The 23,238-nt window shown below is 30.6% G+C and overlaps 5 protein-coding genes and 2 pseudogenes across 7 annotated transcripts, besides 1 other annotated feature; 5 read left to right on the top strand and 2 right to left on the bottom strand.

The window, feature by feature from the left end:
* Positions 1-989: 989 nt before the first annotated feature.
* Positions 990-3,116, top strand: TVAGG3_0958740 (Ankyrin repeat family; the record flags this gene model as incomplete). The annotated part of the gene is made up of 1 exon (XM_001322453.2): positions 996-2,885. The coding sequence occupies one exon, from the start codon at positions 996-998 to the stop codon at positions 2,883-2,885; it is 1,890 nt and encodes a 629-aa protein (XP_001322488.1).
* Positions 3,117-3,402: 286 nt separating this feature from the next.
* Positions 3,403-4,227, top strand: TVAGG3_0958730 (uncharacterized protein; the record flags this gene model as incomplete). Its single annotated transcript, XM_001322452.1, has 1 exon — positions 3,420-4,166. One exon carries the CDS (start codon positions 3,420-3,422, stop codon positions 4,164-4,166), a length of 747 nt encoding a protein of 248 aa, XP_001322487.1.
* Positions 4,228-4,633: 406 nt separating this feature from the next.
* Positions 4,634-6,325, top strand: TVAGG3_0958720 (regulation of centriole replication; the record flags this gene model as incomplete). Its single annotated transcript, XM_001322451.1, has 1 exon — positions 4,634-6,325. One exon carries the CDS (start codon positions 4,634-4,636, stop codon positions 6,323-6,325), a length of 1,692 nt encoding a protein of 563 aa, XP_001322486.1.
* A 3,683-nt stretch (positions 6,326-10,008) lies between these two features.
* On the bottom strand, positions 10,009-10,738 carry TVAGG3_0958710 (rRNA binding; the record flags this gene model as incomplete). Its single annotated transcript, XM_001322450.2, has 1 exon — positions 10,212-10,721. One exon carries the CDS (start codon positions 10,719-10,721, stop codon positions 10,212-10,214), a length of 510 nt encoding a protein of 169 aa, XP_001322485.1.
* Positions 10,739-11,126: 388 nt separating this feature from the next.
* Positions 11,127-12,408, top strand: TVAGG3_0958700 (STKc GSK3 domain-containing protein; the record flags this gene model as incomplete). The annotated part of the gene is made up of 1 exon (XM_001322449.1): positions 11,258-12,406. One exon carries the CDS (start codon positions 11,258-11,260, stop codon positions 12,404-12,406), a length of 1,149 nt encoding a protein of 382 aa, XP_001322484.1.
* Positions 12,409-14,727: 2,319 nt separating this feature from the next.
* Positions 14,728-14,942, bottom strand: TVAGG3_0958690 (annotated as a pseudogene). The gene has a single exon. A coding segment is annotated over exon 1 (215 nt).
* A 1,131-nt stretch (positions 14,943-16,073) lies between these two features.
* Positions 16,074-23,238: part of a mobile genetic element that runs on past the window's edge.
* TVAGG3_0958680 lies at positions 20,368-21,623 on the top strand (annotated as a pseudogene). The gene has a single exon. A coding segment is annotated over exon 1 (1,256 nt).

Genomic DNA, 23,238 nt, shown 5'->3' with positions numbered 1-23,238 from the left:
TTTTTAGTTTATTTTGATCAAACTAATAATGTAAACAAATGCTTTGTTTATTCAATGATGTTCAATAATTCATCCCTTTTGGAATATTTCATTACGCTTGGTTCGAGTATCAATACATAAAATGAAAGTGGAGAAACCACACTTTATATTGCAGCAGCTTGGAATTATAGAGAAATAGTTGAAGTTCTTATTTTTCATTGTGCGAATATCAATGGAAAAAAAATGATGATGGAGAAGCAGAACTTCATGTTGCAGCATTAAGAAATAATAAAGAAATGGTTGAAATTCTTATTTCTCATGGTGCGAATATCAATGAAAAAATATAAATGGAGAAACTACACTTCATATTGCAGCACGTAATAATAGTAAAGAAACGTCTGAAATTCATACTTTGCATTGCGTGAATATCAATGCAAAAAAAATAATTATGGAAAAAGCGCTCTTGATTATGCAGTATACAATCGTAAAAAATTAGATGGTCTTCTTATTTTTTCCAACTGATTCTATTCTCTTAATTTTTTTGTAGTCCATTAATTATCTTCTTTTGAATTGATATTTGCACAATGTGAAAGAAGAAATCTGGCCATTTTTTACTATTTTTGCTGATGCATAATGAAAAGAAGTTTTCCATTAGAATCTTCTTCATTAGTATTTGCATCTTGTTATAGGAAATATTCACAAAGAGATGGAATAGCATATATTGCCGATTTAATAAAGTATCGTTTAATATTGATCAATATAAAATAAAATTGCTTCATATGGTATTCATATTTCAAGAATGTAACAAGATCAATGCATTTTTCATCTGGTTTATGATATTTCAAACATTTTACATTTTTGCGAAATTTTTGTGATCGCTTCGCGCCCCTAACAAAAAGTTGGAAAAGTGTTAATTTCTGAAAACCAAAAAGTTGATTTTACCATCGAATTAATTACAGAATTAACGTGTTAATTTTATTAAAATCATCTTTTATTTTTCCAGCAAATTTCTTGAAATGTCTTCCTTTGAGAAATATGATCCTCTTGTCGGTATACATTTCTACGATTTGCGTAAGAAACCATTACCAAGTGATTGGATATCTCCAATATATAATCTTTTAGACTATTATAAAGATCAATTTCCTAATTTTGGGAAAATAGAAGATTCACTTCAAGCGTTGGATGGCTCATTCGATGGAATTCAAGATATATTTCATGAACTTGTTTTTGTAACTAGACCAAATTTTGAAATTCAAAATCCTGATTTTAACAATGCAAAAACCATAAAATCTATTATCAGTTCAATATTTATAAACGGGACTTACTGGGAAGATGTTTCAATACTTGTATTTGGAACAAAAATTCACGCAGATGCTTGTAAAAAGTTCTGGGAATCATATTTCCCTCGAATTCAACATTACGAAATAAATCCTTTAGTTGGCCCAGGAGCAATGCTAAATTACATGAACAAATTAACAGAAGAAAAAATTGAAAAATCATTAAGTTCTGGCGAGATTTCGCTAACAAAACAATATGAATCATACAATCTGGCTAGGAATGAGTTAAATGCCAGATCATATTTAGTACATTTAGCTGCATTTTTCAATCGATTAGAAATCATAAAAATTTTTGAAAAGCATGGTGCAGATCCGAACATGTTAGATGATTACAAATGTAATGCATTATCATACGCCATCAATCAAGGATATTACCAAATAATTTTACATTTTCTTTCAGAAAAAGTTGAAATTACACTGATAAACTTCATATTAAAGGTATTTAGGATGTATGATGGTGATGAAGATTTGCTTTATTTGCTTCTGAGTTATGTAAATATTGATGATTTTAAGAAACTCTTTAAATCATGCGACAAAAAGTATAAAGACATTGTAAACAGTGTTGAAGACAAGTTGTCATTATGCAAATTATATATCAAAACTCTTTTCGAGACGAATTATGATGAAAATCAATTAATACAATTAATACATAATGTAATTGCTTTGGCAAAAGGATTAAATGAAAGTGATGAAATAACTGAAGAAAAATTGATTGAATTTCATAGAGAAATTGGAAAATATTTGAATTTTCTAAATGAATGCAAGGATAGATATGGATCAAACTCTAACACTGATTTCCAGAATATGCAAAATAAAATCAAAAGTCTCCAAAATTTCATTGAAAATAATGATTTATCTTTTGTTCCGAAATTGACAGAAGATTGCGATATGAATCCAATTACACATTCAGCTCTTAGCTTGGTTTATCAAAATAAAACTGAAGAAGCACTTCAATTGATTAATGAATGTGAAACTCAAATGGATTTACGTATAATAATGTCAAATCCTGTTGAAATCATGAAAAAGGAGTTGATTAATGAAGAAAATACAAATCTCATGAAAAATTTGTTCCAAAAATTATCTAAATTCATTATTGATGAAGAAAAAAGTCGTTTTGATAGCTGTGTTGATGATTTTGCTGAATCATTATGTTCATACTCTCATAATACAAGACAAATTGAAGTTTATAAAGATTTATTACTCCTTATTTCAACTCTTAGTCAAAAAGCAACTCAAATGCGCTTTAGACTTCCAAACATATACATGAATGATTTAAATCTAGGTGAACTCTTCCATATTTGTGAGGAAATTCGTGATACTCAACAATTCATCAACGAAATAAAAGAGAAAAGATCGATGTGCCACTTTTGCCATAAATATACATCAAGCACCGCATGTCCTGATTGCGGAATGCCATTAACATGCTTAAATTGCATGCGCCAAGTCCATGAATGTATAAATTGCCAAAGACCACTCAAAGTTAATGATTTAGTAATTGTCAAAAAGTTTAAAGATTGTGGTGATGACTATCTTGATGAAAATGGACGTAGAAAAGAAATTTCGATATGAATAAAAATACTATTTACACAATATTTAATTTTATGATATCTAACCTTGATAAACAATGAAAAAAACAAATTTCACCCAAATCTCATCTTAAAACATGAAATAATTTCGGAAAATCTTTTTGGCAGGTTTTGCATGATGTTTTCATTTAGATATACACACAAATCAAGTTGTTGATGATTTCGATTTCTTATTAGATATTTCTGCCAAATATATGATTTTGGCATTGTTTCGTCCACATAACATTCGGAACTAAGAATGGCCATATGATGCTATTACTTAAAAAGAAGGTTGGAAAATTATGAAAATTGAAAAATATATTATTTCCTCCTTTAATTCCGTGTTAATTCTTAAATACCATAAGAATTATGTATATATTTGATCATAGATTCGAAATTTATACAAAATTTTATAAATTTTTCCAACTAAAAAAACTTATTTCATTATTATATCATATGTATCAAAATTATTAAGTTTAAAAGACGTGATTTGGTTTCATTCAATTATTTTTCTGATGGTTCAGGAATCATATTTACTATGACAACCTTGCCATTCCCCAGTGAAATAAAGATTGATAACTACCTCCAAAGTGATAGACTAAGTGTTACAAAGACTTGGAACGCTATTGCTTGCGTCCCCTCTGATGAAGTAAAAATATCTCTAGCTAAACTGAAACCTAGTTATGCTGCGCACAAGCTAATTGAAGTTCTCAGTGCTGCAGGAGTCAATGCCTTCTACGACCGCAACACAAGCAGACATAGAATCCTCTTAGAGTGTGCAGTCCAAAAGAATTGGGCCTCTCTCAGGAAATACATTCTCGGGGCAACGTGCATCAAGACCAAGGTCAACAACGTCAAGCAGCACAAAGTTGTTGTGAAAACAGATGATATCAATTTATCTTTTTATTTATGTAAGCCAGGCAAGTTGTATGTTGTTCAGAATGGCAAGATCTGCTTTAACTATTACAATAAAGAGGTTAATTTCGAGCAAAAAGATTTGAAGTCAAGAAGCTTAATTGAACGACTAGATTCACCACTTGGAGCCATTTACCAAGTCCAAGAAACTATCCCTGCCCTTATTCCGAGTGTTTCTAATCCCCCACAAGATAATCTCTTATATGTTCAACCAGAAACTTCTCCTGACAATTCATTGGATTCACCAACTGAATTGTATGATGAATTGCCCAATATGTCAGTTGACCAAAACAAATATATAATTGATCATCAGGAAGACATCAATTTCTTCACGGAGTTTGAGTTTCCAGCATTCAACCAATCTAATTAATTTTCTTACCCGTATTTTTTTGTTTATTTTATTCGTTTTTAATTAATTTGTAAAGATTTTAATAATTATCTTTGTTCAGTTTAAATATGGCCATAGTTTCAAAATTATCAAGCAAAATTTTCTTACAATACAATTCATATCTGAGTTTTTATTAATAATATAGATTATATTAGTACTATCCACTTGTTCGTGGGTCTTTGTATCTCAAATATGATCACTCTTTCCTCAAAGAAGAGTTAACATGTCTGGATAGCAAGCAACATACTGACAGAACCTGCAAGCATCACCTTTGTCACAAACAATCTTTGGAAAACATATGAAATTTGTCTTGATAAAAAATTTCTAACTCTCAATATCATGAATATACGACCAATGTTGATACCTTTTAAATGTTGTTTAGTATAGAATGTTATATAACCAAAGGTAATATTATTGATGATGAAAAGTGTACGTTTATTAATACAGAAATGGATTTGAAACAGATTAGTCCGCAGGACAAACTCAAAATCAAGCAATTTTTTCAACAGCATGATGCTCATGAATACGTAAAATCATTTATGGCAGATACTTTTGGTGATGGATCTCAAAAACCACGAAGATCAAATTTATCTGCAAGCAAAGTATCAGTAGAATCTCAATCAAACGATATACAAGTAACAGAACCTTCATTACTCGTTGAATTGAAAGATGGTGCGGCATTTGACGAATTTCATAAGTCTGCAATTAAAACAACAATACAAATAACAATCGATTTATTAGGAAAATTATACGTTATTGGTAATATTAAAGCATGCCAGTGCCCAAATATTGGTCACAAAATCTTAATTCCTCTAAAATCTCAAATAGAAACACTTATTACTGACCCGAGACCTATGAGAATATGCATTTCTACAACTTCCCCAGATCTTTCATTTGTAGGACTAAATACTTACAACTGGAGAAAAGTATTCTCTGAAGGAAAAACTTCTGCATCAATTGAAATCATTGGATTGCAAAATGAAATAGTTGGTGTTCTTCATTTTAATTTTAGCTTACTTGGATATCCAGAAGGCATGAATTACTCTAAGTATAAGCAGCTTTTAGACCTTCAGATCAGACAAGAAACTTTAGACAAAATTGAAGCAGAAAGACAGTATGCTGTCAAGCTGAAAATCTGGTGGAGAGAGCTCCAACAGCTAATTGAAGTCAAATCATTCAATATTGTTGCAAATGAACTTGGTGACAATGCATCAAAGATATTTGATTTCATCACTCCCTTTTATGAGCGTTCATTGCTAACACCTGGACACTGTTTAAGATTTGCTTATTTGATGTCGCCTATTATTGCTCCAGCAACGCCTTCTTTTCTTCCAATTTGGGCTGTAATTTCATCAAGATGCGGCGGTGAAAGAGAAAAGCTCAATTTATTGGTATCACTTCTTCGTGGATTTGGATTCAATGCATATGTTGCTGTTGGCCAACCTAAATGCTTTGCTGTTGCATTTTCAACAGCTTTGATTTTCTTTGATGTTATGACTGGAAAGTTTGGAGACAAGCCTCCAGTAAAATGCCAAACAGTTTCTTATTTATATAATGAATCTTCACTTTATGCAAACTTAAATCCAAAGGATAATATCAGCCAACTTCAATGGGATGTAAAGAACCCACTTAGATGGAAATACCTTGAGGCACCACCAAAATCTGGTGATAAATTTGCTCCATCAATATCAGACGATGTTGGAGAACCTATCAAGGAAGAAGAAATTGAGCTTAAAGTTAAGAAGATAATAGAAATTCATAGAAACTCAATTGGCCTCCTGACTAAATGGAATACAGAACTTCCTCAAGTTTTGTTGCCAAAAGTTGATTCGTATGAAAGAGAAAAAGTTACAGGTCAATCTCTTGCTGTTGATTCGCTGGCAAAAGATGCAATAAGCATGAAGATGAAACCTTATCATTCACTTAGGGCGGCACCAGCTCTTACTAATTCTACAAGCCCAGAAGCGATATTCTCAGCAATAGTCAAATCAAAATGTGGTGCTGAACTTCTCAGCGCTCGTGATAATGAAGCATCGTTCGTCGTAATAATTCGCTGTACAAAATATCCAAATGGCCTTGTTGCTACTTGGGCTCTCTTAGCAATTGATTCTGTAAGTCCTCCAATGGTTGCCAAGAAATAATTTCTGTTTTTTTGTAAAATTATTGTTTTATTTATTATCTTATATTCAAACTTTATTAGTTCCAATAAGTAGTCTGTGTCCATGTGATAGATGAGTTAGGGATGAAAAAATCTGAGAAATTTGAATATAAAAATAATTATATCAAAATCGTGACTATAAAACTTATCATGTGCACTAGTGCTTATATGCAGTGAGTTGTTGGCATTATAATGTAGCATATAATTAAGGCTAATAATCATCACAAACATTGGATTTTTCAATATTCTTATGTCAAGAATTGTCTACGAGTGTTCAAAAATTGTGAATATTACACAAAAGTTAGAAATAAATCTTACAAATCTGTGAAACCAAATACAATTATGTTGTAATAAGGGTTACCGATTGATGAATCAATGGATGACATTTTGATCTGTGATTCAATTATTCAATACTAACCGGTTACTTAGAAAATTGAAATATTCGAGCTCATATGCTGAAGAAAAGAACTATCCACAGATTTACAGCCAATGATGATGACATAATCCTTCGAATTGTAAATAAGCACGAAGGAGATATAGTATCATCGATCCCAAAGATATTGGAAGAGATCGGTGAAAACCATTCTAAAAGGTCTATCATTGACAGATACAAGCTGTTCCTAACTCAAGAGAGGTCTGATTGGACTAAGGAACAGGATAAAATGCTCATGGAGGCTTGTCGAAATTTTAAAAAAAGATGGTCAATTGTTGCCAAATTTTTCGAAAATAGATCAGCAGACCAGGTAAAAATACGCTTCCATCAATTGTCTCAAGATCAAATTAAAAAAAAAAGACAACAAAGAGCTGAGGCAAAAAAATTAAAAAATTCAACAGCTACGAAGGAGAAGAATACAACTGTAGACGAAAATGAAATATGGGACATAATCAATAAGGACTTCGAAAATGAATTCAATGACATTTTTAATTGAAGAAAATTCTTTGTTGTCGTTCATAGAATGATTTCATATTATTAATTGGATGAGAGAATTAAGAAATTACATGTAAGAATGTTCCAATTATTGTATTTTTATTAAAAATTTATATTACGAAATATATATAATTGACATCGATTTTAACATGTTAACTTAAATATTGCAAACATAATTTTTCTTTATCTACTTCTAATTGGTGGATACCTTTAGATATCAAAAGCAAAATTCAAAAAAAATAAACCAAATTACCATTTATTTAAACATAATTGCCTCAAATAATTTTTGTGTCCATTATGATCAATTTTAAAATGAAAATTTGAAGAAAAGAAAAGAAAACCGCTGTATTGGATTTATGAAAGAGCAATCAAAAAGAGATTTACCATTCAATTGTAAAAATTTTTATCATAAACAATAGTTTCGTCATCAGCTAATTATTATTCATAGAATTAATGGAAATGCGAAAATTTGACATGAAAAAAAATTGAGAACGATAATTAATTTCTTACCGAAATTCAAATTTATTCACGAAAAATTTCACCTCTATATGAACCAACAAAATGACACCTTTTCGAGAGGCAATTGAATATTTTGTGCCCGTTTCATTCAAAAAAAAATTTGAAAAAGTGTTTATTAAAAAAATTACCATATTTTTGAAATTCCAATTTTCATGATGAAAATAAATATTTTGATTAAGAGGATTTAACGTTGAGGAATAAAAATGTAAATGACATTTTACATAATTCGTATCATTAAAGCATCCAAGATATGCTTTTTTATTTAGAAAAAAACAACTAAAAATTGAAAGTCAAATTAAAAATTTAAATTCAATTTCGATCGATGGAATATAACAAAGCAAATATCACTTATTTATTAATCCATATTTTTTATCAATTTATTTCAGAAATAACATATTTCTTTATTAAAATTACAAAAGAAAAAAAAATAATTAAAATGTAAATCAATATTAATGTTAATAAACAAATTCATCAGTAGTCACAACTAAACTGATTTCCTGTGATATATCACTTCAATCATCTTCAATTAGCCAAACATTTCTTAATCAAGCATTCTTCCAACACTTCATGTGGAATTTTCAAGAGGTTTTCCCCAAGTGTATAACTAAAAAAACACACTTGGAAGTAATAGAAGGCATTTTCTTCAACATATTAAAAATGAAATTATTTGCTTTATTACAATTTAATATATTACTCATAGCATAAGTACCATTTTTTGCTAAAGAAGATTTGTTGTTTTCATTGGAGTATCATCTAAATCGAATTTGTAATCAACAATTACGCTAAAAATAGAATTCATAACACATAAAGAACAAAATATATGAATCACAGAATTATTAGTAAAAAATTATTCAAAGCAAATATCACCTAACAATTGTTGAGTTATCTATATCATTGCTGTGAACAAATCCAGGCTATCCTCTTTTAATGAGGCGACGCTCATTCGAAGTACCTGTGTATCACTACTTTTAATGAAATAATCAAAAATTTTTTATTTATTGTATCATCTATTTTTAAATCAAATTCTAAATGCCTAATGATTGAAATGATGGCATTCCAAGCACTTTCTCATGGTAACTGATTGCAAAGGCACAAGACAAACAATCTTTTTCCAAGAGATAAACAAGTATCAACGAAAGTTACGTAATCAAAAAAGAACACAAATATTTATAAATAAATTCTTCGTGTTTCTTGAAATTTTGATCATAATAAAGGAATATAAGGTCAATTAATTGTGCCAATAATTTCACATCATCACTCTTGTTTTCATCGAAAATAGAAAAGTGAAAATAAGTTGTTCTTGCGATTTGCGGCAAACTATATTCGAATTTGGATTCAACGATTGATTGTAAATAATCAAAGATGAATAAACATCTTTCATTGATTTAGCTCCGAATAAGAATCAGAATGATTCTCCTCCACATATCTGCAATGCCTAGCTGTCATTTAACATGGATTTTAACATCACTACCGTTGAAATAATCTTATATGTTGTCAAATTAAAGTCAATCAACTGAATTCCGATATGTAATGTGATTACTCCCAAAAGATCTTTGTTGAAATCACCTATGATGAAAGCGAAGTATATTATCCTCGGTAGACCTTTAGCAATGACTTTGTGTGTCTTCAGAAGCCCAGTTCTCTTCTTCGATATTTTTCCTGAGACATTTAATGATATACAAATAATTATAGGAATAATAACTTTGAACTAATCTATTTATAATGGAAGAAGAATCTGAGTCAATTATGTTCTTCCTCTTTGTATCTGGATTATGTCCGGAGCTAATAAATAGAGAAACAAGTTCTCCATGGTCAGAAAGATTCAAAAAGTTGACCAAAAATGGAGCGACGAACTATCTATTTTTAGTTATCTCCATCAAAGTGAACAAAAATAATTAAGGAGTAAACATGTAGAAATCCGTTGATATGCATAGAATACATGTAGGAGACTTTGGAGGTTTTCATAGCTTAGGCAGCTTTACTTTGATTTTGTCGACCATCACAGAAATTGGAGTTTGGAGTCCATTCAAAGTAAAACCTTTGAAACTAGAAGATAAAATTTACTTTGTGGCGTATAAGAAATATTTTGGTAATAATTTTATGAAATCTCTCGAATTCTCATATCTCTGTGTATTCTTTCATGTGTTGCTTTGGATCATTTTGTGAAATAATGCTAATCAATGTACATATAAGTACTTGTTCACATTTGCAAACTCTCTTCCATTATAAAAACTAAAACTAATGACAAATTTTTTTTCTGAAGCAAAAGTGTATTAATAAGCTAGTGATATCATAATATCTAATGGAAAATGAATTAAAAACAAATTCTGTAAAAAAATTATTTTGGTCATTTCAAAATTATTAAAGACTTGAAGATTTCGTAAAAAAAGAATAATTTTCTAAGAGTGTATGTATGCAAAATTTACTTAAGGAGTGTGCCGTTGAACTTCTGAACGAACCATTCCTTAGCCTCCTCACGCTTTACGCGCTGGTTTGGACCGATGCGTGACTGGCAGTGCTTGCGGCGGGAAATACGGTTGCCTGGGCGCTCAAGAACAACATAAAGATCCATACCGTGGATACCGATATCACGATCGTACTTGAGACCAAGATCGATGTGCTCCTTGATGCCGAAGCCAAAGTTGCCTTCAATTGAGAAGCAGCGTCCGGAAATTTCGTAATCGTGGACTTGGAGAGCGCGGTTAAGGATTTCGAGGGCCTTTGGACCACGGATTGTAGCGTAGGCAGCGATCTTATCATTACGACGGATGCCGAATTTTGGAATTGTACGATGAGAACGGGCAAGCATAGCCTGCTGCTTTGTAAGCTGTTCAATAACGCGGGAAGCACGTGTAACCTGGTCACCGACAGCACCTGGGTTGATATTGATGCAAAGCTTTGCAACACGGATCTCGTTGAGCTTGTTAGACATCGAAAGGCCGACCGAAACAACCGTCAAAACCGAAGATTTTGCGCTCTCTGGATTTTAATAGTTGAAATATACAGAGAATAACATATACATTAATTTTGCAATGGTATTTTTCTTTTATTGTTAAATTCTTCAATGTAATGAATCTGATTTCCTCTCAAATATTAAAATCATTAGTGTAGAAGTCTTGACAAAGTGTTTTTACAGTATGTTGAGACATGATTTACTCGAATTTCATCTTTATTAATCAATTGATGTAATTGCTGTGAAAGTATAGTCGTATTTGCCAGATATAGCATCGAATAGATTACCATGCTTATGCGAAAGTAATTCTATAGTTAGATGATATAACTCAGTGAATAAAAACAGTAAATGAAAAAGATACTCATATAATAGATTAGATTATGATGCATCATGAAATCATATACGTCAGCATAGCTAATTCTAATAAAATTATACTAGCAAAAACGATGTAAACAAATGTTCTGAAGTGTTCAAAATTCCGATTAGTAAATGTGACAGTAGAGAATTTTTCTGAGATGACTTCTGCGGGTCGCCGTGTCTGTAATCACTGCGGCTTTCGCTATACTATTGAGAAAGTCATCGGAGAAGGTGCTTTTGGCACTGTTTATCTTATTTATAGCCTTGAAACTGGAGAGCGTGTCGCTCTAAAAAAGATTTGTGAAGATACACGTTATAAATCCCGCGAATTAGAAACTCTTCAAACAATTCACCACCCAAATTGTCTAACGCTCATTCATCACTTTGTGAGTGAATCCCAATCCACTAAAATGCTTTACTTAAATCTCGTTACTGAATATGTTCCAGAAAACCTTGCAGGTGTTGAGCGCCAATATCTTGCTGTTGGGCAGACACTTCCAACATTTCTAGTTAAATTGATTTCTTACCAACTTTTAAGAGTTTTAGCATATCTTCACGCCAAAAAGATCTGTCATAGAGATATTAAGCCGCTAAATATACTTTTGCATCCATCGAACTGTCATTTAAAGCTGTGCGACTTTGGTTCTGCAAAATTCATTAAAACTAACGAACAAAGTATTTCTTACATTACATCTCGCCCGTATCGTGCTCCAGAGCTTATCCTTGGCGCATCGCATTACGATGGTGCAATTGATATATGGTCAGCTGGTTGCGTAATTGCTGAAATGTTATTAGGTCAGCCTTTGTTCAATGGCGAAAGCAACCCCGAGCAATTACTTGCTATCATACATATATTAGGTTCCCCTACACATTCTCAGCTTGTAGCAATGAATCCGCAGTGTGCTCAATTTGATTTACCATCGCTGCCACCATTACCATGGAAAAGTGCATTTAGAGCATCAGCTGATCCATTAGCAGTTGATCTTGTATCAAAATTATGCGTCTACAATCCACAAAACAGACTTCGCGGATATGTTGCCTTACTTCATCCATTTTTCGATGAATTGAGGGATTCTAACTGTTCGCTACCTAATGGAAAGGAACTTCCTCCGCTATTTGACTTCACAGCTGAGGAAATGTCTTTCATTGGTCCAGATCTCATCAAACAGCTGATTCCAAAGCATTTACAGCTCGAACACCCGAGCATTGACCAGATAGAGCATCCTATCGGTGACGTGATGTGCTTCGAAGAGGATGGAAATAACGAAGAAGATCCCGAAGAGGGAGAAGAGGAAGAAGAAGAATAAAATCTTGTTTTTTATTTTTATAAAATATACCATAAGGGTTTCGTTTTGCGAAAAAAACGTACAATACGCAATTTCGCTAAAAAACATTTAGCTAGCAATTTCGACATTTGACTCCACTCAAGACGTCACTTTTTTAATTTTGCGGTATCATATTTTTGGAAAATCTTTATGAATATTATATAAAAAGTCTCTTTAATATCTATATTTCATGTTTTTATCGATTTTTAAAGTTTTTGCGAAAAGTATTCAATTATTTTTGCTATTTGGTCGGGTAAATGTCAGATTTGCGACATTTTCTGATATGATATTCAGATTCTAAGTTGATAATAATGCTTATAGAACCCTCTTGCTATTGTGTCAAAATTGCGAAACCGATAGCAAAAATATCTCGCAATATCAAAATTGAGATATTGAGCGAATTATGCATTATAGAGATTAAAAATCTGATTTGTGAAAACATCTCATCAGTTTCTAGCTAATTCAAAAATCTTTACTATCTTATTCGATTAAAATGAAAAGGGAATAGTTTCATTATGCTTTAAATGACAGCCTTATAATATAATCATAGTTTTCGCTCAATATGCAGCATTTTTTTTTCGAAATCTATGGTCAATATCCTAAATACTGATTGCTTTGCATTCATATCTCTTACATTTTCTATACCCACATCACTATTCATTGCTATTCCTATCTTTTTCATTTTTGTTTGTTTCTCATAATAGTAGTAGTATATGATGGGTTTAGTGACTTTTTTTGTAAACGTAAGAATTCATACAATATCGAGCGATTTTGTATCATTTTTTTAACATATGAAGTAAAAAATGTATGATTCTTACGGTTTTTATTCTTACGTTTTTGAATAAATCAAGATTTAAAAAATTTTCAAAATTGTAAGACATTTACACTCAGCCCAAACATAATGAAATAAATCATTAAAAAATTAACATTAATTTTAAAATAATTTTTTTTATCTTTTATAAAAGAAGCTATATATAGATGATGTCAGATATTCCGCAATTAATTAAACATTGTTTAAATCCTGAATGGAATCAATGGAGTCATAATCAAAGAAATTAGAAATTCATGTCTTACGAAAAATTAAAACTTAGTTATGTTTATTATTTTATTTTTTTATTTTGTATGAAATGAGTGAATCAAAATTCGTGACTGTGAATCAATTAATGGATAAACTTTCACCAATTCTCACCCAGGTTAAACAAGTAGACGCTTATTTTGATGATTACATACAAAGTTTATTTTATAAAGGTAAGTTTAATATTAAACCCATTGCTTTTGCATTTGATGGTAAATTAATCGAAAATTCAAAAATTTGGGAATTAATTCCAGATATTGAATTTATAACAAATATTAAGGATAAATGGTTTAAACAACAAAACCACCTCACTAAAGTTTTTTGTAGATTAATGATTAAAACTGAGGAAAAAGAATTTAACGGGTTTAAATATCATCCATGTAAAATTTTAGAACTTGGTAACGAAAAACTTCAGAAAAAATTAAACGCAAGACTATCAAAAGATAGAGTTGAAAGAGTAAATAAACTCGCTAAAGGTAATGGTAATGATGAAGAAGAATTTGATGAGTTCAACATTGAACTTTAAGAAAACTAATGATTATTTGAATTTATGAAATCAATTATTTGATTCATTCTTTCTTCAATCTCTTCTATTCTTTTTTGTTAAATCATCTATTTTCATTAATGAGGTGATTCTTGATTGAGGAATAGATTTCAAACTAACCACCCCCTTTATTTTTGAAATTTTGAATCCATCAACTTTAACATTTTATTCAATTTACACGTTGTCAATTCTTCAAATAATTTTTTATTATAGCATAATAGTCATTAAATTCTTCAACAGATGAAAAAATTTTTATTTCAGTAATTGGTTTAACAACGTTTATTTTTTGTTGAACATTTTCACTTTCATTTATTTCTTCCTCTGTTTCATTTATTTTTAAAATCGGTTTCATTTATCATTAAATAAAAATTAGAATATAAGTGATGAAATATATTTTTTTTAATTAATATTAAATCAGATATGGCGGCAGGATTCTTTAAAAAATTATGGGATGGAATTAAGAAAGCTGCGGGTTGGGTTCATAAAAAGATTATTAAACCCATTGCAAACTTTTTGGCACCAGTAGCGAAAACGGCAGGAACTATCATAGGTGAAGTATTAGGTACTAAAGCAGGTAATCCGGCGATGGGAGCACAAGCAGGTAACGCAATTGGTGGAATAGCTGAAGGAATACTTAATAAAATAGGAGGTAGATAGTGGAAATAAATTATTTTAAAATTATTTTTATCTTAGTATCGGTTTAGTCTTTGATAAACTTTTTCTCCTTTATTTAAAACTTCTCTTATTGGGGCAGCTTTTGGTGTTATTGATTCAGCAATGTCACTAATTGCTTCTTTATTCTTAAATATCCAATTTGCTCCCTTCTTCAATGTTTCCCAAACTTTACTCGCTCCTCTTTTTACTTTATCCCACAGTTTCTTAAATATACCTGCAGCCATAGTTGATTATTTCATTAAAATTAAAAATTCATTTTCATCTTTAATTTTGATTTTTTATTTATTAATAAATGACGACTAACTATTGGTGCCAAACACTAACAGATTAATGGAAATGTGTTTCATTCATTCGAAAAGATAAATGAAATATTCGCAAAGAATGACGGTAGAAGATATTATAGAGAACTTGAAAGTTCATGCTATGACTCTGATGCTCCATATTTGATGATAAACAAACTCATTTAAGAATTACAAATCCGGCTCATGATGTGAATCAATTAGGTGACACATATATTAAACGCAAAGTTAAAGCAACTCTAGTTTCAAATAAAGCTTTCACATGTGATGCCGCTTTTAAATGCATGCGTTTATTCGTTGGTTACAAATCATCAAAATCAAAGCTTTAAACAATTAGAAGTAGAAACCGAAAGGAGTGATGCCGGTTATCTTCAGATGGATTGCGCCCGTGAATCTTTCGCATTTGCAACATATAAACCAAAATCAAAAAGGAAAGTTAAAAAGTTTGTTCATTCGTTATATAATAATGTTCAAAAATATGATAACTCAGTATGTGGTAAGTATATTGACCCTTCAGAAGTTTTCAAGAAAGCAAATGAAGAAGTTGATGTCACTTTTGATATGATTATTCCGGTAAATGATTTGTTAGCATTTCAGGCGTTCGATGATTATCCTAAATCATTTGGTGATATCATTCTTAAATATTATGTTTTCAGGGATACTTTAGTATTTTGTCAGGTTGACCCGTTAAGAGTTGCTGATTTACAAAATTACGTTTATGAAAAGATAACTGATGAAAATTATGAAAAGATTATGAATCATGTTTATAAATATGATCGCAAATTCCAACAAATCGGACTTCCTACCAAATTAATTACAAGCTTAGCCGCTACATCTGCTGACGCAACAGTTGATGACGTTATTATTTCATGCACAAAGATGGAAGTTTTAGAGGATAAATGCATTACACCAGGATACGGTTTAATTGAAGAATCAGTTAAAGCAATACCACGTTTATTTAGTAAGGAAGATCCATTCATGATTCCAGCTCAACATATTGACGTTCGTTCACTAAATGGAGGTTGCATCACTCCTGAAGGTATTAGCTCAGATTTCTCATACTTCTTCATAATGTTACAGATGTTGTGTTAACATTTCCGAAGAATGCAATGCAAAGAACGGTTTTAGAAAATCCAATGCTTCGAGGTCTTCAGGTCACTATAGATCCCAGAAACTTCCCCAATCAAGCGATGACCACAGTGGGTGACATATTCTTTACACGTATGCTTCAAGCTTCTGATTTAGATGGAGGTAATGAATGCACGGAAGAATACGAGGACTCATTAACTAGACCACTGAATGATGATGATGGCATGCCATTAGCTAGAACATGGAAAGACCAAACTTCATTCTTATGCACTATTCCAGTTCAACGTGATGGAGCGGTATATTTCTTTGATGGATTAGAAACTTTCAACTCACAAGTTACAGTACAAGTGAAAGCTTATCCAATCATTCAGGGTGAAAATGACACTTACTGTTCAAAGGTGACAAATCCTCCTCAGGTTTGGTTTACTAGGACTACATATTGGACATGGAACCGGATGAAGGTTTGAAATATCATCCAACAGGTACACCACCACAGTATAGAAGTTCATATGATGAAATATTGATGAATAGAAATGTTTAAAATTATAAATTTATTTTTGATTAAATGGATTTAAATTCATCCACCCCTTATGAAGAATTAGCGGGAGTATATAATACATACATAGATGATATGATTAATGAAGCATTGAGTGATAATAGAAATGCTCTATCTAAGGAAAAATAATGAAAATTCCATATTCTGAATGTTACTTAAATTCAATCACTGCAGCAATTGGTAAACAGAATAAAGGTAAAACATTAACGATATTAAAAACAAATTATCATTATTGCTAACACTTCCCCCTATTCACATGTGTTAATTATATCAACCGTTCAGGTCCACCTTCAGATGAATACATTGTGAATCTTTAAAGCATTTAATCAAAATTCCAATTATTTATTTATCACAAAGAAGCAGAAGATTATTTAAAAAACTTTTTAATGTATAAAGAATTATATAATACAATCAAGAAGCAAGGATTAGAGGATAAAATTATTGATAAACAACGGGATGAATTATTTGAAACATTTTCTATTTCAAATTTTGATAGAGAATTTTTGCATTCACTCATTTTTCTAGATGATGCAGTGAAATCAAAACTAATAACAAATGAGAAATCATATTTTAATCAGTTATTAACTCAATGTCGACACATTCAGTGTTCATTCTTTTATGGCTGTTCAATATTTCAAAGCATTAAGCACAAACATTAAATCAAATCTATCAACACTTTTCATTCTCAGTGGGTTTAGTCGTCAACAGTTGAACGTTATGCTTTATCAAGTGAATTTACCAATGAGCATTAATGAACTTTACACACAATATCAGCAATTAGGTGAACATGGAAAAATAATAGTTGATTTAAATAAAGGAAGTGTTAAATTTGATTAACTTTTTATAATTAATTTTTTATTTTTATTTATAATTAAACATGAAAGAAATGGCAAATCTTCTACAGGTTCCATTAAAACAAGGAACAAACAAAAAGGGTGCATATAATAGAACTATGAAAGTTCCGATGGAATGAAAGAATAAGTTCATATTGTTGCTGGTCTTCAAAAAGATGTTAAACAAATGAGAAACGTTTTAACATTACCAGAAGCTCAAGCATATGCCAAACTGTCAAGGTCCAAATTGGGAAGCACACGAAGCAGACATTACGGGTCCAAATGGAAAACCTGATGGTATAAATAAGTTTTCGTTACTGATGGTCAAGGTAATATTAAAGTCAAAATGGTTACAATTAACTATAACTGATTATCCTAAACGTAACGCATATAATGAACGTTATCCTATGCAATTTGATGAAAATGGAAAAGCTGTTAAACAATACATTGGAGAAGGTGAAAATGGTCCAATTAATTCATACCGTTATAATCCATATTCTTATTTCAATGAAGAATTAAATGCTATTGAAGAGGGACCGGATGGATTACCACAATATTCTAACCAGTTTGATGGTCAATATGCAAATATTAGACCTGAAATTTCAGCTAAGAAATTCTTAAAGTTGCTTTATTCGATCCAGTTTTCGCAAATGTTAAAGATGAACTTAAAACAGCAATTCAAACAATTATAGTAGCAAGAATTGCATCAGGTGCTTTATCTCAAGCATTCAAAGATTTAATTAAGAAACCATTATATCAGCAAACGAGGTTTAACTTATGATTTAGTTAAGGAATTAGATAAAAGAAAATTTGAGAAATCAGATGATTATAAGAATGCAATTAATGAATATATTAGGTCTATTAATTACAATGAACCAGCTAAAATCAATCTTCAAGAACAAATACAGGGAATAATAGATTCAAAACTTCCAGCAAAATAAAAGTTTAAATATATTTTTTTATTCGAATATAAATGAGAAGACGTTTCACTAGTCAAAAGAACACTAACGCAAAAGCAGAGATTACGGTTGGTTATAACGTAAATGATGATAAATCACGAATTATTCAAAATGTTAAAGTTAATGTTAGCCCTGAATTAACAAGGTCAGCAACTCAACCAAATTTATTAACTCGTGACTTACCGAAAAAGGAGGAGGAGCAAAATAAAGAAGATGGAGACCCAATCATTTTTATCTGAACCCAGTAAAGAACCTGTTGAAATTCCCACTTATCCAACATACCCCCCACCTCTTTCATCAAACATCGAGAACCCATATAAAATAGACATTAATTCTGAATTAATGAAAATTTACCGTGAATAAATAATTAATAATTATGATTCAATAATAAATTTAATTGACCAATCCGGTTTAATTATTTTACCTTATGAATCATTAATTCACATTATCGCCATTCTTTGTGATGTTCACGATTCAGACGTTAGAGATTCAATTTTTCATAGATGATAAGGTTTCATGCTGCGGAACAGTTGCAAAAATAAATCCTATAAAGGATATTAGCACAATTAAGATATCAAAGAACGGAACAACAACTGAACTTCATTTAACTATAATGATATTTATAATAAAATAGTTGATGAATATAAATAATCACTTGAAAAATTCTTTGTTAAGGCTATTTAATATTCAAGCATTAACATTATCGAATAATAATCCTTTGAATCATAATCAATAATAATTGACCTTTCACCAGTTTCTATCGTTTGTTTTATTTCTTTTTGTTCCCCACTATCTGGATCGGTCATTGTAATTGTTTTTGTTATAGTATCAGCTTTATCTTTAACTTCAATCTTTTTTCCATCGGGATATTTAACCAAAATTCCAAAAATTCGATATTGTCAATCTGTTCATATTTTAATCTATCAATTACATTTTTAATACCATCTGAAAATCTTATGAAATGGTCATTATATGGGTTTGATTGAACTAAATTTGAATGAGAAGTGAAATATAACTGTTGATGAATATGACACTGACTCATATTTTCTGAAAACACTAAAATTTATAACATGAATGAATTTCTTATTCGTTGAATTTATGAATTCTTGAGGTAATCTTATTCTAGTTTTATTTATCACTGGAAAATAACGCTTTACCATATTTTTAATCGTAATAAAAATGTCAATATCAATATTATTTCGAATAATAGCTGTGAATTAAATTTAACAGTTAGTGAGAATTATAATGTTACTCTCGTTTCTGTGAGTGGTAAATTAATCCCATTCTTTTAGACCCTTCAGATTATATATCATTTATTAAAGATGACCATGAAAAAACGTATGATATGTATATAAATAATGTGATAGCGAAATGGGATATTAACATGATTTTAAGTTATTTAAATGAATCATTTATCGTATGGTATGAAGAAAATTTTAAATCAAAACCCGATAAACTTTTTGAACTTGATGAAATAAATAACCTTATTAAATTCCCGCTGAAAATTAAATTTTGTACTCCTCAGCTTCGTTCATTGTTGGGGATATTAAATTTTGAAAAAAGATGTTGGGGATGTTTTGTATTCTGACACTGGTTCCAATTTCATTTTAATCAAATGTGATAAAGTTAATACCCCAATGAGATTTTCACATCAAACATTAGACCCTAACTCTTACCCATCAATACAAAACATTTTATCCATCAACTTAAACACATTTTCTTTATCATATCCGTTTCAATTATCCGGGAATTCATTTATTCTTCATTCAAAAGATTTATCAAATATTAAATTTAGAATAACTGACCTATTTGATTGTGATTTAGAATTTATGAATGAAATATTATGGCAATTTCAAATAGAGAAAATAGCTGATGAGATAACGGATTAAATATTTATTTTTAAATCGTAATAAATAATAAACAACAGCAACTTAAGGTGCAAAGCGCCCAGGTCCTTCAGACCATTACATACGCCATATATGCATATAATTCAAAGACGGCAGAACAAACGCAAAGGTTGAAATATGGAGATTTGGAGATAGTATTGAAAAATGACCATTTCGAATTTCGTTTGCAAAGGTGGTGCAGTGATATCAAATATAAAAGAAATTTTATTTATGAATTCAAAAATTAAAGGAATAACGGATGATATAACATCAATTCCACCAGAAGAACAGAGATATTACGCATTAAATGCATTTCCTAAAGTTTTGAAGATTGGAAGATTTAATTTAAATGAGGAATTCATAGAAGGTTTCCTAAACGACATAATGAAGAAGGTGGATAAGGAATACGTTAATACTGAATTAAATAAGAAGGCAGATAAGGAATACGTTAATACTGAATTAAATAAGAAGGTGGATAAGGAATATGTGGATAGTGAATTAAATAAGAAGGCAAATTTGGTTTATGTTGATGAAAAAGATAATGAAATTAAAGAAAAGGTTGAATGGTATCATGAATGGACATCGGAGACTTTTAAAGTTAAAGCTGATACAGGATGGGTTTCAGGATGTTTAGACCTTAAAGCAGATAAAACTTATTGAGATAAAAAAGATAAATAAATTAAAGAAAAGGTTGAATGGTATCATGAATGGACATCGGAGACTTTTAAAGTTAAAGCTGATACAGGATGGGTTTCAGGATGTTTAGACCTTAAAGCAGATAAAACTTATGTTGATGAAAATTATGCAAAGAAGTCGAAGTAAATGATGTGATTACAAGCATGAAAAATGAAATACTTCAAACATTATATCCTGTTGGTTCTATTTATACGTCAATGAACTCAACAAATCCCGCAACAGTTCTGGGTTTTGGTACGTGGAAGCAGATTGTAGATAAATTCTTATACTGTGCTAGATATTCAAAGCAAACAGGAGGTTCGAAGAAAATTAAAGAAGCAAACTTACCCCCACACACTCATACAGGAACTACAAACTTTTCTGGCGACCATAGCCACTCATTAAGAGACCACCCATTATACAACTCAGAATATAAAGCTGGCTATGACGTTTTATCTCCATCTTATAACAATTCAGCAAAAAAGATTTTTCGACCAACTGAACCAGGAGGAAATCATGTCCATACTTTCACAACAAATCCAACAGGCTCGGGTAAAGATTATATGCCACCATTTGTGACTATATTCGCATGGTACCGCGTTGAATGAACTAAATATATTTTATGTCTGTAATTAATTAGGTAATGAAGTAATGGATACCCCACAAGCTCAAAATTTACCACGAATCATAACAAGGGAGGAAATGATAAAAATGATGCAAGAACGAATTAAAAACAACAAACCACAAAAACCGAGAAGATGCGGTTATGCAGTAATGATGGAAAGAAGAACCCAGAAGGGTTCGGGAAGAGGAATAAAAATTAAATTTGGATTGAGTTTAAAAATTCATCTTATTAAATTCATCTCTTCCAATCAATTTATTTATTCTATTAAATTCTTTTATTTTGCTTCACCCAGTTTAAGGATTGAACGGTAAGTTTCTAATTTTTCGATTATTCTTTCCTCTCTTTATCGTTTTCAATTACTTTAGTTTATGGGCATCATCCCCACCCGCATTGCGGCTTCTTTTTGTAATAGCATATTTTTGATTTAATTCTGTTTAGTTCTTTTTATATTCATTGCTGGACTCTTGGCTGCTTTGTTGTCACTCATTTCTTACGAAATAAAAAAAATAAATATTATTTAAATATAATGGAGTAATAAAAATAAATCGGAATTTCTATTAATTTATTGTCAACTTCAACTAATGCATTGCCGTTAATATATCTAAAAATTCAGCTATTGTGTCAAATCTTCGTCTTCTTTTTGTCATTGATTTATCAGTTTTTCCATAATCGAGATGAATCAAAACTTTATCCCCTTGTTTAAAATTCATGAGCCCCGAATTAATTTGTTCACGTTTAACATCATTCAACCTTTCCATTTGCTTTCTAATATATTCCCATTCTTTTGAAATATCATTTTTCATTTCCACTGGTTTCATGTTTATAGTTCTATGCCATGTATTATTGTAATAATATACTAACTGTTGTATAGATGGAGTCATGATTTCCATCCCAGTATATCTGACCGTTAACCCCTAACGCATCTCTAAGAGTTCTCATTACCGCATCAACTATTTTATTATGAAACGTATATGGAGAGGATGAAAAGAAAAAATTAATTTGTGGAAATAATGAGCCATAGCTGCCTGAAATCCTTTATCACCATCACCCCTGATATTATCTACTCTTTCATGATCTAGTAAGTATTGTATAAGTCTTCTTGTTTCCTGTTCTGTTTTCCTTTCACTGGAATGCAATATAAATATCTAGTGTTAATGTTAATGGCAAATAAATAAGTAACGTTTCCTTTTGAATATTCCAGATGATCGATTTCGTATGAATATGGATATGGAGCAAATGAAGGGCGACTAAATTTTTTCCTTTAACGGTTGAATTTTCGGGTCAATTGGTTTATTTAATATCTTGAAATCCTTTTTAAAATCTTTTTTGCTTCTTTAAATGTTTGAAAATGGATATAATAAAGTGAATGATGAAGGATTAACTGAAGAGGAGGTTTTTGGTGTTGCAAGTGGTTTAATTTTATCTGCTTTGATTTTGGATTTCATTCCCCCCTTCATTAATTCTGGATGTATTCTATTCATTTGTTTAAATATGCTGTATAATAAAGGTTTGATATACTTTCCCGCTTCGAGTTTATGTTGAAGAGATGAATCCAAAAGTTGATCTTCATTTAAAAGTCGGGCTGAATATGGTTTAAC

This window comes from Trichomonas vaginalis, chromosome I (assembly GCF_026262505.1).
Source record: "Trichomonas vaginalis G3 chromosome I, whole genome shotgun sequence".
Taxonomy (NCBI): Eukaryota; Parabasalia; order Trichomonadida; family Trichomonadidae; genus Trichomonas; species Trichomonas vaginalis.
This window is presented reverse-complemented; position numbering and strand designations above follow the sequence as displayed.